At 43.6% G+C, this 16,500-nt stretch overlaps 1 protein-coding gene across 1 annotated transcript in view; it reads left to right on the top strand.

Moving 5' to 3' along the window:
* Positions 1-16,500, top strand: part of LOC124612850 (glutamate receptor 1-like) — a 502,148-nt gene that overhangs the window by 472,424 nt on the left and 13,224 nt on the right. The window contains exons 15-16 of the mRNA XM_047141279.1: positions 11,836-12,034; positions 14,032-14,276. Coding sequence (XP_046997235.1) covers positions 11,836-12,034; positions 14,032-14,276 — 444 coding nt within the window. The remainder of the gene's footprint in view (positions 1-11,835; positions 12,035-14,031; positions 14,277-16,500) is intronic.

The following is a 16,500-nucleotide window of genomic DNA, read 5'->3' as shown; positions in this document are numbered from 1 at the left end:
TACAACATGCAGTGTGTGGTTTTCATGAGCAATAAAAATGGCGGAATTGATGTTAATGTTGATCTCTATTCCAATTTTCTGCACAGGTTCCGGAACACTCCGAAGCGGGTGATGCAAAGCTTGTGTGTAGAAGACAGACAAATTTCTAGTTCGTGTGATGAGTGGCAGCTAGCTCTAAATGTGGAAAAGTGCAAGTTTGAGGACGAGTAAGAAGAACAAACGTGTATTGTTCGGATACAGTGTTCCTAGTGTCCAGCTTGGGCCGTCAAGTCATTTAAACATCTGGGCGCAACGTTGCAAAGCGATGTGAATGGAACGAGCATGCGAGAACTATCGTAGGGAAGACGAATGGTCGACTTCGGTTTATTGGGAGAATTTTAGGGAGGAGTGGTTCACCTGTACAGGAGATCCCATATAAGACGCTGGTGCGACCCATTCTTGAGCAATTCAGAGGCGGGCTGCTAGATTTGTTACCGGTAGGTTCGAAAAAAAAAAAAAAAGTGTTACTCCGATGCTTCGGGAACGCAAATGGGTATCCCTGGAGGGAAGGCGACGTTCTTTTCGAGAAACACTGTTGAGAAAATTTAGAGGACCGGCATTTTAGGCTGACTGCCACACGATTCTACAGCCGCCAACATACACTGCGCGTGAGGACCACGAAGATAAGATACGAGAAGTTACAATTGATACGGGGGCATATAGGTATTCGTTTTTCCTTCGCTCTCTTTGAGAGTAGAACGGGAAAGGAAACGACTAGTAGTACAGGGTTCCCTCCGCCATTCACCGTACCGTGACTTGCATATTATCTACGTAGATGTAGATTGCTACGGAGACGCTTCGGGAACTGAATGGGAATCCCTGGAGGGAATGCGAAATGTTTTTCGAGGAACACCATTAAGAAAATTCAAACAATCGGCATCTTAAGCTGATTAAAGAATGATTTTGCTATCGTTAAATGTATATTTCATATGGAGGCATAAAGACAGTCGTTCTTCACTCGCAGGAAAGGAAATCATTAGTAGTGGCACAGGGTACCCTTCGCAACGCACCGTGCGGTGTCTTGCGTAGTATGTATGTAAACGTAGATGTAGTTTTAAGGTCGGTATCTTCGCCGCAAGCCTGAAAATAGAGAACACGGATTTCCTGGTTACCAGCCCTGTGGACAGGTCAGTCTCACCACTATAGCTGTAGCAACCTCAGAATGTGTATTTCCTAGTTACCAACCCAGATGAAAGGTTAATTTTACCACTGTAGCCCTACCAACATTAGAACGTGCATTTCGTCTCACCCAACTCAGTGGGTAGAATGTGCATTTTCTGGTGTCGAACTTACTGAAGAATCTCTCTTCGGTCATATACACTCCTGGAAATTGAAATAAGAACACCGTGAATTCATTGTCCCAGGAAGGGGAAACTTTATTGACACATTCCTGGGGTCAGATACATCACATGATCACACTAACAGAACCACAGGCACATAGACACAGGCAAGAGAGCATGCACAATGTCGGCACTAGTACAGTGTATATCCACCTTTCGCAGCAATGCAGGCTGCTATTCTCCCATGGAGACGATCGTAGAGATCCTGGATGTAGTCCTGTGGAACGGCTTGCCATCCCATTTCCACCTGGCGCCTCAGTTGGACCAGCGTTCGTGCTGGACGTGCAGACCGCGTGAGACGACGCTTCATCCAGTCCCAAACATGCTCAATGGGGGACAGATCCGGAGATCTTGCTGGCCAGGGTAGTTGACTTACACCTTCTAGAGCACGTTGGGTGGCACGGGATACATGCGGACGTGCATTGTCCTGTTGGAACAGCAAGTTCCCTTGCCGGTCTAGGAATGGTAGAACGATGACGGTTTGGATGTACCGTGAACTATTCAGTGTCCCCTCGACGATCACCAGTGGTGTACGGCCAGTGTAGGAGATCGCTCCCCACACCGTGATGCCGGGTGTTGGCTCTGTGTGCCTCGGTCGTATGCAGTCCTGATTGTGGCGCTCACCTGCACGGCGCCAAACACGCATACGACCATCATTGGCACCAAGGCAGAAGCGACTCTCATCGCTGAAGACGACACGTCTCCATTCGTCCCTCCATTCACGCCTGTCGCGACACCACTGGAGGCGGGCTGCACGATGTTGGGGCATGAGCGGAAGACGGCCTAACGGTGTGCGGGACCGTAGCCCAGCTTCATGGAGACGGTTGCGAATGGTCCTCGCCGATATCCCAGGAGCAACAGTGTCCCTAATTTGCTGGGAAGTGGCGGTGCGGTCCCCTACGGCACTGCGTAGGATCCTACGGTCTTGGCGTGCATCCGTGCGTCGCTGCGGTCCGGTCCCAGGTCGACGGGCACGTGCACCTTCCGCCGACCACTGGCGACAACATCGATGTACTGTGGAGACCTCACGCCCCACGTGTTGAGCAATTCGGCGGTACGTCCACCCGGCCTCCCGCATGCCCACTAGACGCCCTCGCTCAAAGTCCGTCAACTGCACATACGGTTCACGTCCACGCTATCGCGGCATGCTACCAGTGTTAAAGACTGCGATGGAGCTCCGTATGCCACGGCAAACTGGCTGACACTGACGGCGGCGGTGCACAAATGCTGCGCAGCTAGCGCCATTCGATGGCCAACACCGCGGTTACTGGTGTGTCCGCTGTGCCGTGCGTGTGATCATTGCTTGTACAGCCCTCTCGCAGTGTCCGGGGCAAGTATGGTGGGTCTGACACACCGGTGTCAATGTGTTCTTTTTTCCATTTCCAGGAGTGTATTTCCTGATATAAAACCCAGGTGAAAGGTCAGTTTCATCGTGGCAGCTCTGAAAAGCTCAGAAAATGCTTGTTCAGGGGATCAACCTAATGGGTAGGAATGTCTCACTACTGCAGTTGTGACAACCTCGGTGCATGCAATACCTGGGTTCTAGTCCAGATGACCAGCCAGTTTCACCACTGTTGTCCTATAGACCACAGGAAGCGCGTTTCCTGGTGTCCAATCCAATGGGAAAATCAGTGTCACTGATGTAGCTCTGACCAAAAGAGATCGTACGTTTCCGTATTTCCACTGGAGTTGATCCTAATTTTCTGCACTACATCCTATAACTGATCTTGTCTTTAGCAGAAGTTACTGCCAGTTTATTCTCTGGACTGGAACCTAATACCGTGCTATAATGGCAATTGAATCATACGCAGAAGTATTGTGTGCTGCATTGGCTGTAGCCAGGGAACTGAATTTTGTTTCAACAAGGCCGAGAGAAAGGCAAGAGGTCAGTTTCTCATGTACACAAATGTTACGGTAAACACGGGACACCTTCGTAGCATGGAATTTCATTTCATATGTTAGCTTCGTGATAAGTTTGTACCTTGATAGTATTGTCTTTTTATTTACTTTATTTTATTTTATTGTTCACATAATTGAAACCAATACACTTAATACTCATAAGTAATGAAATAAAGGGGTGGTTATGCGAAAAGTAGGCGACTGAATACTTCCCCAGGTGTTTCAGTGTCCCAGATGCCACACGTCTTTATGATCTGTAGTGGCCGGAAACGTGGTCTCAATCAGCAGTCTCCAAAGAAAAGTTTAGTGCAGTGACCAGCTAGCTTCGTTTAGGTAAAGGAAAAAGGATTTATATTATTTCTTCAGTCCAAGTGTAATAATTCAATTCCGAAAACTTCTAGACCTTATAGTCTTGCGCACAAAGCTTGAATAATTTCGTAGTAGATACCCGCAAGCCCAAAACTAGCGTTTATTCAAAAAACGTCACCGTATTCCAACAAAAGATGCTCTATTGTCTCCTAGTACAATACAACTCCGAATGAAGATAATCATGTGACTGAAACAATTCAGCAGCTTTGGGCCGAATACATTGAAGTCAGACAAAAACATTGAAACTGTGGAATACTGCTCACCCAAATTATTTTTTCGTATCTTCATTTAATTTTGGCAAAAAATAAATAATCTCTGTGAATAATCTTTGTTCCTGATGCGGCAAGATTCGGCAAAGGGCCTCCTCGTTTCTTTTAAGTGCACCCAGGTTTCAACAAACCCCTCGACTCTTTTTTTTTCCGGTATACATTTTGTCCATGATTGAATTACATAATGTGTCGGTCGATCATGGACAAGGCAGAAATCGAGAGGGAAAAAAAACGCTGTTTCATAATTTTGTTCTGCGAACGTACATACTCATACACTGCTGTTGTTACTTGACTCGACCAACACGGAAGACAGGCGATTTGTCAGGTTAATGTGTATGGATAAAAATCCTATGTCAAGATTGCTAAAACTCCTTTATTGATTACTGGTTTCAGCTCATGGAAGAGCTATCTTCAGATCAAAAAAAATTATTACTTATTCTCGTGTGTATCAGCCACCAGGCATCACAATCTTCATAATCTGTTGAGCTGAATCGCTCTGGTTATCGTTTACAAACTTAAGTTCTTTGAGTACTCTGACAGCCGTAATGCAGCTGTTTACTGCAGTGTTTCGTGTGATACGCCTTATTTACATCCACACATGGAATATATGACAGTTACCTTTGTCAGTCACTTTGCATCTAAACACAAGTGTGGCAATATGAGCACTGCAGACGTATAAGGTAAACGTTGTACATTACGTAACCATGACGAGCCACTTTAATTGCCGGTCGTGGTAGCCGAGCGGTTCTAGGCGCTACAGTCTGGAACCGCGTGACCGCTACGGTCACAGGTTCGAATCCTGTCTCGGGCATGGATGTGTGTGATGTCCTTAGGTTAGTTAGGTTTAAGTAGTTCTAAGTTCTAGGGGACTGATGACCTGAGAAGTTAAGTCCCATAGTGCTCAGAGCCATTTGAACCATTTGAACCACTTTCATGTGTACGCAACAAGACCGATTCAGCTGAACAGATTATGACGATGCAAGAGACCTCGTGGCTGATACACATGGAATTGAGCAGTAATTTTTATTGATCTGAAGATGCATCATCAATGAGTTGAAACTGCTGATCAGTAAAGGAGTTTTAGCGATCTTGACTAGGAGTGTTATCTACACTTTTTTCATACATTTGTACCTCAAATGGAGGCCTATGTTTCATATTAGACTTCTTTTAGCGAGGAATGTCGTATTGTTATGAGCTTCCCTGCTATTTCTGACCCTCTTGCTTCGTCCTTCGTGAATTATTTTCCTTCCAAAGTAGCACAATTTCATCACTTCACCTACGAAGTCTTGCAAGCGTTATTATGTACAGAGCGGTCACAGATTTTGGACTGTACATTTTGGATTTCGTTTTCGTATACCTTGAACATAAATTTACGAAGCGTTTGGATGTGAAGGCAAATTTAATTTGTATGAAGGCAATCTGTGGGAAAATTTACAGTAGTCAAGTGAAATAGTCAAAATGAAATGCAGACAAAGAAAAACTGCATTCCTGAAAAGTCGAAAAAAGCTAAGTTTCAAAGTGAAATCAAGACTGTTTCGACTGCAGCGTAGTCTAGGAAGGAGGGGAGAAATTGTTTTTTGAATACGTAAAAAGATGTAATATATGTCATCACCGACTTTTTTTTAGTCATGAGTCTTCTGACTTGTTCTTGTATTAACATTTTCATCCCTGTGCAGCAATTAGACGAACGTTTTCAGTTATTTGTTACTTGTGGTCCAATACATGTCTTCCCCTGCAGTTTTTAACCTTGCTGTTACTTCTTGCTGTCTTAATTTATGCCATATCTTCCTCCTCCGTCTTATTTTCATTGCTTATTTTCGATATGCTTATTCTTCCCCGATTGTGCGGAGAACTTACTCATTCCCTACCTCATAAGTCTACAGTCCACCTAATTATCAATACTTCATATTCAGCCTCATCTGAAACATTTCGATTTTCTTCGTCTGTGCTCTCACAGTCCATGATACAGTATCATACAATGCTGTGCTCCAAACATCACTGATCAAACTTTGTTAATAAAAGTGAAATGCGTCTGGTCTAACATTCAGTTAAACTGCAGTTCACTGAAAAAATTTCTTCCTCGATTAAACTCCACAGCAACAAATGACACTACTATCATTATGGTGACTAGTATGTCCCTCTAATCCGTGTGCGGCCGATGCACAAGGAATCCAGATGTCTTGTAATGATCGGTTTGAGTAATCTCTCATACAACCTTTAGCACTTTGCTTGCAGTAAATGCTTGCAACAGCTTCCGTGATTCACATCTAAAATACGAGACTAACAAATGTAGCAGACTATTATAACGACAGGTACTGTGTATTCTTGTCAGAGGATAGCATTTATTTGAGGTTACATTTAATTCTTTCTTTCAATAAAATGACGGTGTACCTATGCATTCACATTATGATATTGATTTGAACATACACGGCCGCTAATTATCAGACCATTGTAAACGGTAAAGTAACACACAGCAAGTCTCACCTCTTCTATCATTGCTTCACGGCAGCAGCTATGAATCCTGCGGTCGCTGCACTCGAGAACAGCGGAAGATGGGATATTAAAAAAGTTTTCTCAAACTTACACATTTCGTGAAAGTCTTCTCGCCTTTGCGCGCAACTTACAGATGTAAAACAGGAGAAGCACAAGGCTGGCTAAAAACTGCTCCCACTGGTAAAATTCCGAGAAGTTTCACGTCCGGCTCACATGTTCGGAGATGAGCCGTTGCTTCTTTCGTGCCAGAGACATTTGTTAAGGTACAGGAAATCTCTAGACGAGACTTCTTTTTTTAAGAAAACAACAACTTATATAGTGTAAGAAAGATGCGAAAGCATGAAGCAGAAAAAGAAAACTTGACAATGTATTATCAAGAAATCGAGAAATAGTGCTTCACTCATTCCATTCATTTCACCCACTCAGCCTCTGATTAATAATGTCTTTCAATCCATACGCGCAAATTTTGACGGTTTCTTCTTCTAGCTCCTTTTTTTCAGCTTTCGGAAAAAATTTCTGCGAATCACAGGAATCTTTGCCGTCTCCTACAATTTTCGCTCTCTACAGATTCCTGTAATGGCACAGAAGTTATTCTGTGACGTCTGGACACTTTCCTGTCATTCAGTCCCTTCTATTAGTTAAAATTTTCGATGTATTAATTGCTCGTCTTTATTTCGGAGATTCTTCTCATTTCTAGTAACTACACTTAATTTACTGAAGTCTTTTGTAACCCCACATCTTAATCCTTCGTATACTACAAATGATTAATATTGTTTCTTAAGTCTATTCCTGTGTAAGGTAGTTATCAATTAACGGATACTCATTTCATAGGATGCTGTAAATCTTCCAAATTGTCACAGGCAATAAAAATGTCGTGAGGGAAACTTAACATTCATATCATTTCATCCTCAACTTTTATGCCACATTGCTTTATCTCCTTCAGTGCAACTTCGATGTATAGATGGAACAGTAGAGGGGAATTACTACATCCTTGCCTTACGCCCCATTCAATCCCATGACTACTGTTTCTATATTCCCTTCTTAGTTCTACATAAACTCTTTCTTTACAGCAGATACCTATTTTTCTGAGGTTTTGAAATATCGCGCGAACGAATAATTTTTCTAGGTCGTCGGATCCTACCAGAAGTTTAAAATAAATCCAATTTGGTATTTTTTCTGAGAAAAGTTCATTCATTAATGTCATGAACGACTATTTTTTGACACGAATAGTGCACAGCCAAATAGCATTTACAAACTCAGACTGTACAAGGCAGAGTGATGCGACCGACATAATTGTTATGTTATACTTTAACAACCTGGCAGATGTCGCTTTTTCTGAGTTGAAAATTTTCAAAAGTGATAGGTTTACCTGTGATGAACTTCTATTTTCCAGAAATTCTTTTCTTGATATTGCCAGTCTGAATTTTGCTGCGTAAATAAAAAAAACTCATCATTTCCCTTCCCTGAAGCAAATTTGTGAGATATTGCTAATGGTTTTCCTACTGATATTCCCGATTTAAAAGCGATCGTCAATCAGTCGAAGATGACTGTCAACCATGGAGTTGATATTCCAACTGGCATTTAGGTTATGAATTTTTGTGCGCCAGCCATAGAGAGGGCTTACAGAAAAAAACTGAATCTTGACTGGTTTAGTTCATGACATTTTACCAAACCGCTGTAGCCAAAATTTTTTCTCAGTTCAGTAACCTCAAAGCAAAAAAGAAAAACTTCCGAACATTTGAAAATAACTATTTGAACTAGGTGAGGATCAGCTACATAGGCTTTACGGATAATAACATCATTAGTAAGTGAAGTGGATTTACAAGGGGTTCCCATGCCCATTTTCTCATCGTCTCGACGCAGTGTACAAGTGCTGTTCACTGAGTCCCTCGATTAGAATGAATAGTGTATTTCGAATGGTGGCTTTAACTTTCATTTATTTTACCAATGTAAGTTAGCACCACCGATAAACCCCTTAAGTAAAACAGTACTAACTAAAGCCTAAAGCACGTAGTACACTTTAAGACAAAATAAGGACGTACCACTAAGGAATTATACGAAAGAGACGGAAATAGATAGATGTGGTGTATACATACAGACAAACAAATGAATACAATTTCAGACAAATTGGATCATTTATTCAAGAGAGAGAGATTAAAAAATTGAATATGTCAGTAACACATGGTCCTTCACTTTCCTTCATGTAAGCCATTATTAGTTTGGCATTGACTGATAGATTTGTTGGACAACTTACTGAAGGCTATCGTGCCAATTTCTGTCCAACTGGCGCCCTTAGGTCGTCAAAATCCCGATGCCATTGAAGGGTCTTGCCACAATGTTCCAAATCTTCTGAACCAGGGAGAGGTCCGCCGACCTTGCCTACCAAGACAAGCACGAAAACAAGGAATAGAAGCTCTCGCCGTATGCGGCTGGGCAATAGCTTACTCAAATGTAAGTCCTGGATTGCTTGTCGAGAAGAGAAACAAAAGGGGGCGTAGGATATGGCCTGGAATCTCACTCACTGGAGTACAATTGTCTTCAGTGGTGAGTTCTGCTTCGAAATGAGCCTTGGTGTCCAGCAATGTCTGGAGATGCTGCGGGCAGTGGTGGATACAAAACCGGTAGCCACCCTCCATACTGCGCAACAACCCAGAATGTTGGTCCGGGGTTCCAATTCTTTTCATAGCAGAACCCTTTCCGTAGTCAACCGCGCCACCCAACAGCACAGCGGTACCTCAAGCATATACACTACCCTTTTTTGTTTGTTTTCTTTTGCTCTTTTCGACAAGCAATCCCGGACTAACATTTCAGCGAGATATTGCCCACCCGCACAAGGCGAGAATTTCTACTCCTTGTTTTCGTGCTTGTCTTGGCAGGCAAATGGACGCATCTCTTCCTAGTTCAGAACGTCTGGAGCGTTAAGGAAAGGCCTTCCAATCGTCTAGGGATTTTGATGATCTAAGGGCGCCAGTTGGACAGACCTTGGGATGATATCCGTCGGAGTACATCCAACAAATCTGTCAATCCACGTCAAGCCGAATAACTGCTTGCATAAGGGCTAAAGGTGGACCAATGCCTTATTGACTTGCTCAATTTGTGAAGTTCTTTCTTTTGAATAAATTATCCAGTTTTTCTGAGACTGCCGGCCGGTGTGGCCGAGCGGTTCAAGGCGCGTCAGTCTGGAACCGCGTGACCGCTACGGTCGCAGGTTCGAATCCTGCCTCGAGCATGGATGTGTGTGATGTCCTTTGGTTAGTTAGGTTTAAGTAGTGCTAAGTTCTACGGGGCTGATGACCTCAGATGTTAAGTCCCATAGTGCTCAGAGCCATTTGAAGCATTTTTTTTTTTTTTTCTGAAACTTTAATGGTTTGTTTCTCTGTACATGTATATCATATCTACAAATTTCCATCCAATTCAGATAATTTCTTCTTCGTACGGTGGAGCGTAATGGTTTTCTTTTTTTAATTTAGCTAAGAGCCTATCGACACAGCGTATAGCTTTACGTATCAGCTCATAAGATATACATATAAGGGAGCTCACGAAACAAGTCAGTATGTCTGAGCAATTCGACTTTGCTCGTGATTTCTCTAGAAACAAGTAACAAACCGACCTCCAATGCCGCTTTTTGTGCATGTAAGCTGATAGATTAACAACACAGACTCGCTGGAAATGGTATTAATTCTGAGCAGTTCCCCGTTGCGTCCAATTTGCACCTAATCGCCAGCATATGCCCATGAATATTCATCTTCTAGCAATCGACGAAACCAGTCGTTGCTTAGCTGCAGGCAAAGAGGCCATCTCGCTCTTTCGTAACAGCGTACGGATCCGCTACGAAGTAGGAGAAGCTTTGAGAAGAATTTGCACATCGCAACTGTCTGTCTTACTCAGAGCGGAAACTTTGAAGTGACTGGAACTAGAAGAGTGTCTGCAGATACCTACGTTCGCATTGCCGTTGGTATAACGGCATAATTGATAGAAATCAAGCGAAAGGGCAATAATACTCATAGGTGTCACTGAATACATAGAGGATATACTGCAGACAAACTCTCCTGCTGCAACTGAAGTAGAATTTATCAGTAATAAATAAAGTATGTTGTCATTTTATTTGGTGGTTAAGACAAAGATAAATAAATGCTAACATTAGCCGGTCGTGGTGGCCGAGCGGTTCTGGACTCATCAGTCCGGAATCGCGCTGCTGCTGCGGTCGCAGGTTAAAATCCTGCTTCGGGCATGGATGTGTGTGATGTCCTTAGGCCAGTCAGGTTTAAGTAGAGGACTGATGACCTCAGACGTTAAGTTCCATAATGCTCAGAGCCATCTGAATCATTTTTTTGCTAATATTAATTCATAAAAATTATGCCAGACATTCAGTGTTTTTAAAAAAGATTTGTCTGGCTTCACAAGACTTCACCGGGGTGAATTTTAACTTATGTAAGGAAAGTAAGAGATTATCGTGGTACCATTAATAAGTTGTCAATTCGTATGGTTGCTTTTAGGCGTCTCGGGAGGAGCTAGAGCACTCGCATATTCTAATGGCTTTTGATGTAAGTGCTAGAATATTAAGAAAATTTTATTTTTCAATAGGACGTGCCATCACTGCAGTGGCACTTCCCACATTTAACAATGAGCTTCCAGAACGATGAGTCTGATCTTGTGCTCCGTCATTGGCTTCCAAGGACTCTTGATCGATAGAACGATGGATCTGATCTTGTACTGGGCCGTTAGCTGCCAGGGGCTCCTGATCGCACACTCTTAGATGTTTTCTTAGCTAAAAGTTCGTGTAAGAATCTGCCGGTGTGCGTCCCCTTCCAGCAACTTTGGGGGACTTCCGTGCCCCATAGCAACAGGTATCAATGCAGTAATTCCATGCGCGCAAATGTATGGGACGAGTTTGATTACAGTCCGCATTTTTTGTCATGTGTTCAGTGGAGAACACGTTGAACATTTGTGGAAAATAAATGAAAAGTGACTCCAAGTGCACTCTTGTAAAAGACATACGCTTGCAATATCGGATGACTTTTTTGGCATCAAAACTTTTGCAGTCCTATGCATTAGTTAAAATATATCCGTAATTCTGCCTTTAGACGTATAGAGTACATGCACGTGTAAAATCGGACAATTCTTTTGTATGGAATAACTTGGAAATCCTAAGCGTAAGTTAAAATTCATCCCTAATTCCGTCTTCATTCTTGCAGAAGACACAGTCTTGACAAGCAGAATTAACTGTTTTCAAATACTCTCAATAACGTGCCACATACCGGAACTATGAGCGGAGGGAAGACTGAGTATAAAATGGGCTTCATTGTCTATGACATTCATCATTCATGAACGTTTCTAGTTTTAGTCTTAGATGGAGCTCAGAGTGCCAATTTGTGTGAAAACGTGGACCTCGAACATGGGCTTGAGCTCTGCAGCGTGGTGCGCAGGTCGATCTCGGGCCGCATCGTGGGCAGCGTGTGGTGGTTCTTCACGCTGATCCTCATCTCGTCCTACACGGCCAACCTGGCCGCCTTCCTCACCGTCGAGCGGATGGTGGCGCCCATCAACAGTCCCGAGGACCTGGCCTCGCAGACCGAAGTCGAGTACGGCACGCTCTACCACGGCTCCACCTGGGACTTCTTCAGGGTAATCAAGGACACGAGTTGTCCTCCTACACTGCTTAGTGTTTCTTCGAAATATGATATTGGTGAATGAGTACGAAATCGCGTCGTGTGTCAGAACACGCTACCACATAACGTTATTTCTCACCTTTCAGCAGAAAAAACATCAGCTGGAATCGCTTCCTGTTACAAAACAGTCTTGAGATGTCCGATGTTATAAAAGAATTTAGGAATAATCTTCTCTGTAGAATATCTGTATGATGCGTCTCACAGATTACGCCCCCATTGAAATGGAATACGTAAAAAAAAAAAAAAAAAAAAAAAAAAAAAAAAAAAAAAAAAAATGTAACCTAGTGCTAATACAGTAAATATTAATGGAGGCACGTTTTCGCTTTCATTCTCTCACTTCTTTCTTCTAGTTTATTTATCAACTATCAGTTTTGACAATACTTTACATTCCTGACATATCTGCAGCAAATCGTCATTCGTGCCACTAAAATCTTTCTTCGAACATGCGAAACCAAAGTACGCCTGTATGTGCTACCGCATGCCCTACTATGCTTCTTCCCTTCTTGTGATAGGACTCATTTACAGAATTTTGTCTTCTGTAGTAATTCCTGGGATTTTATTACTTGTCGCTGCTTTCGCCCTTTGATTTTTATTTATGAAAAATGCCGAGTTTCTTCACGGTTCAGAGTTCACGCTGAACTCTATGTTGCCCTCTGTCTGTCTTGGTAAGTCAATTGAACCATAAAAAGAAGACTAAGCCATATCATTTTCAATTGGACCATCTTTAATAAAACACTGTGGCCTTCAAACAAACTTCGGCTTGATTACAGCATTAGCTTTCAAATATTAATTCTGATATCACTATTCTTTCTTTATTGACCACGTATTTTTATCGTACAGATCCGTGCCGTAAACATATAGATTTGGATTATATCATTATTAAGTCTCACCATCAATCGGTCTCTTAAAAAACGTGTCTTCGCATACCATTCTTCTGGTCTTTCCTGAAACTTCCTGACAGATTAAATCTGTGTGACTGACCCGCAGTCGAATCTAGAGCCCTTGTTTTTCGCGGGCAAGAGCTCTACCGTCTTGAGCAATTCGGCCAATACTCACCACCCGCCAGTGCTTCAGCCTCCGAGTCCTATTTGGTTCGGCACACGGACTTAATTTGCCAGAAAGTTTCAACAGTGAAAATTTAATTTCGATTTCTTTCTAGCTTTTTCCTCCCTGCCCACTTTCACAGCCCAGAGTCCCGTGCTTCAAACACAGAGCTACGGAAACGTTCTTTATCAACCTCTGCCCAATGCTTACCATCAAAAGGTGACTTTTTTTTCACGAAAGAAAACACATCTTCACTTGTATCCGCCTGCTAAACTTAGAAGTCATTAGAGTACAACACCTTCTCAGAGAGCACGCATGTCTCTCAGTACTTTGGGAGTCCTGTGGACCTTGTATATAATCCATTGATACTTTTTCTCAGCACTCTGTGCAAAAATGTGAAAGTATATCCAGATGACGGCCGACATTGAAGGCTTGTATGTAAAGTTCCTTTTCCTATTTATATCCTTCCGTTCCTTTTCCTATTTATATTCTTCCTTTCCTTTTCACTCGATGATCACAACGACTTTTGCCATAGCACCCGAAGAGCTGCTCGCACCTTTCTCGAGCTCTCCTAAGTCTGTTAATCTTTTAAGTTTGTGCTCATGTACTGAGTCATTGTTTTAGCTCGTAATTCGTGATTACTTTTCCTCTACAACCAATAAAATCCTTTGATCCCTTCTAGAAATCTCATTTACGTTTTGTAGATATTGTTTGAGTCAATCTATCTCATTTCGTTACCACCGTTATTCCAATGTTCTTGTATCTTCCCACTAATGCCCCCCCCCCCCCTCCTTAATATTTTTACCACATTGTCCTTACTGTAAATTACTGTCATACGTAACGAGCAAAAGTCTACCACCTGTTAAATAGGAGTGTTCTGTTTACGGACTACATTGTTTTTCGTTGCAGCGGTCACAGATCACGCTGTACAGCAAGATGTGGGAGTTCATGAACTCACGCAAGCACGTGTTCGTGCGCACGTACGACGAAGGCATTAGACGGGTGAGGACCTCCAAGGGCAAGTACGCGCTGCTCATCGAGTCTCCCAAGAACGACTACACCAACGAGCGGGAGCCGTGCGACACGATGAAGGTCGGCCGCAACCTGGACGCCAAGGGCTTCGGGGTCGCCACCCCCCTAGGCTCGCCCCTCAGGTACTCCACGTGTGTCTCATCTGGAGCTACAGCTCACGGCCATTTGTACGCCCATGAATACTCTGATTCTGGTCTCTACTGGATTTTATTTACTTGCTACAGTGTTTCACACGCTTCATCTCACGTGCACTCATGCTCATAAATTGCGGATAATAGCAGAATGTGGTGCCACACAACATGACACTATACAAAACTGGCGCCAATAGCATAGGCACATAGGGAACACACACGACACAGATCTGTAAGTCTACGGTATTGGTGATATGTGAGAAAAACGTCCCGAAACACATGTGCTACAAAACGCCACTGTTTCCTGCGCATGTACACCGACATCAATATGGGATGTGATGACCATGCACACGTACACAGGCCGCACAACGAGTTGGCATACTCTGGAGCAGGTGGTCGAGCAGCTGCTGGGGTATAGCCTTCCATTCTTGCTCCATTGCCTGTCGGAGCTCCTGAAGTGTCGTAGGGGTTTGAAGACGTGCAGCAATACGTCAACAGAGAGCATCCCCGACGTACTCTGTGCGGTTTAGGTCTGGAGAACAGGCAGGTCACTCCATTCGCCTGATATCTTCTGTTTCAAGGTACTCCTCCACGAGGGCATCTCGGTGGGGCCGTGCGTTATCATCCATCAGTAGGAAGGTGGGACCCACTGCATCCCTAAAAAGGCGGACATACTGATGCAAAATGACGTCCCGATATACCTGACCTGTTACAGTTCCTTTGTCAAAGACATGCAGGGGTGTGCGTGCACCAATCATAATCCCACCGCACACCATCAAACTACGACCTCCATATAGGTCTCTTTGGGGTTTGGTATCTGGTTCGTCGTTCACGCCAGATGAAAACTCGGCGAGAATCATTGTTGATACTATAACTGGACTCCTCCTGGGACCACTGTTCCAATGACCATGTATGTGTTCTTGACACCAGGCTTTACGAGCTCTCCTGTGACCACGGGTCAGTGGAATGCACCTTACAGGTCTCCGGGCAAATAAACTACGTCTGTTCAGTCGAATGTAGACTGAGTGTCTGGAGATAACTGTTCCAGTGGCTGCGGTAAGGTCCCGAGCAAGGCTACCTGCAGTACTCCGTGGCCGTCTGCGGGCACTGATGGTTAGATATCGGTGTTCTTGTGATATTGTACACTGTAGATGTCCCGTACTGTAGCGCCTGGACACGTTTCCTGTCTGCTGGAATCATTGCCATAATACTGAAATCACACTTTGGCGCACACGGAGGGAGCGTCCTAAGACCTGCTGTGTTTGACCAGCCTCCAGTCGCCCTAGTATTCTACCCCTCATAACGTCATCAAAATGTATTCTTTGAGCCATTTTCAACACACAGTCACCATTAGCACGTCTGGAAACGTCTGCACACTTACTCGCTGATTCGTACTCTGACGTGCACCAACACACCTGTGGGTATGTGGACTGCTGCAGCGCCACCGTGGGGCGACCGCATCGTCATACCCCGAGGTGATTTAAACCCGCAATGTGCCCACCAGAGCGTTGTTTCACCATGTATCAGCGTTATCCTTAATTTATGAGCACGAGTGTATATTGACATAAATGTACAAACTCAGTCGAAAAGCTGTCAGAAGTGGTAGTAAGGACGACAACAGAGAAAATAAACGGTTCAGTAAGTGAGTGCTCCAATAGGGAAGACGACAAAGTACTCGAAGCTCTTAAGTTATGTATTCTACAGTCGATGATTACTAAATGATTTTTCTTATTTTGTTCCATACTACAACCTCTGGAAGATTGTGGAGTTCTGCTTCACCCTGTAGAGCCTGCAAATCACTGTACAGTGCTACCAGGCAACTGCCTGTCCTTTTCCATTAATGTATGAAGAGAGTAAATGTGTCCCTATGTGACTTTACACCTTAGAGTCTCATGTTATTCTGATTGTTCTCACACGAAATATGCAAGTGCTTGGTCTGCCTCAAACGGAGGTGTTCCAGGATCAGCCAGCGGGATTTCTCAAGAACAACATTGTCTTCCTTTACAAAGATTCCCCTTGAAGACTCACCAGATTCTCTGTCAACAGTTACGGCCTTCATCGACCTGTTACGGTTCAAATGGCTCTGAGCACTATGGTACTTAACATCTGAGGTCATCAGTCCTCAAGAAATTAGAACTACTTAAACCTAACTAACCTAAGGGCATCACACTCACCCATGCCCGAGGCAGGATTCGAACCTGTGACCGTAACGGTT

The sequence above is a fragment of the Schistocerca americana genome, chromosome 4, assembly GCF_021461395.2.
Source record: "Schistocerca americana isolate TAMUIC-IGC-003095 chromosome 4, iqSchAmer2.1, whole genome shotgun sequence".
Lineage (NCBI taxonomy): Eukaryota > Metazoa > Arthropoda > Insecta > Orthoptera > Acrididae > Schistocerca > Schistocerca americana.
Note: the sequence above shows the minus strand (reverse complement) of the source record. Positions and strands in the feature narration are given on the sequence as shown.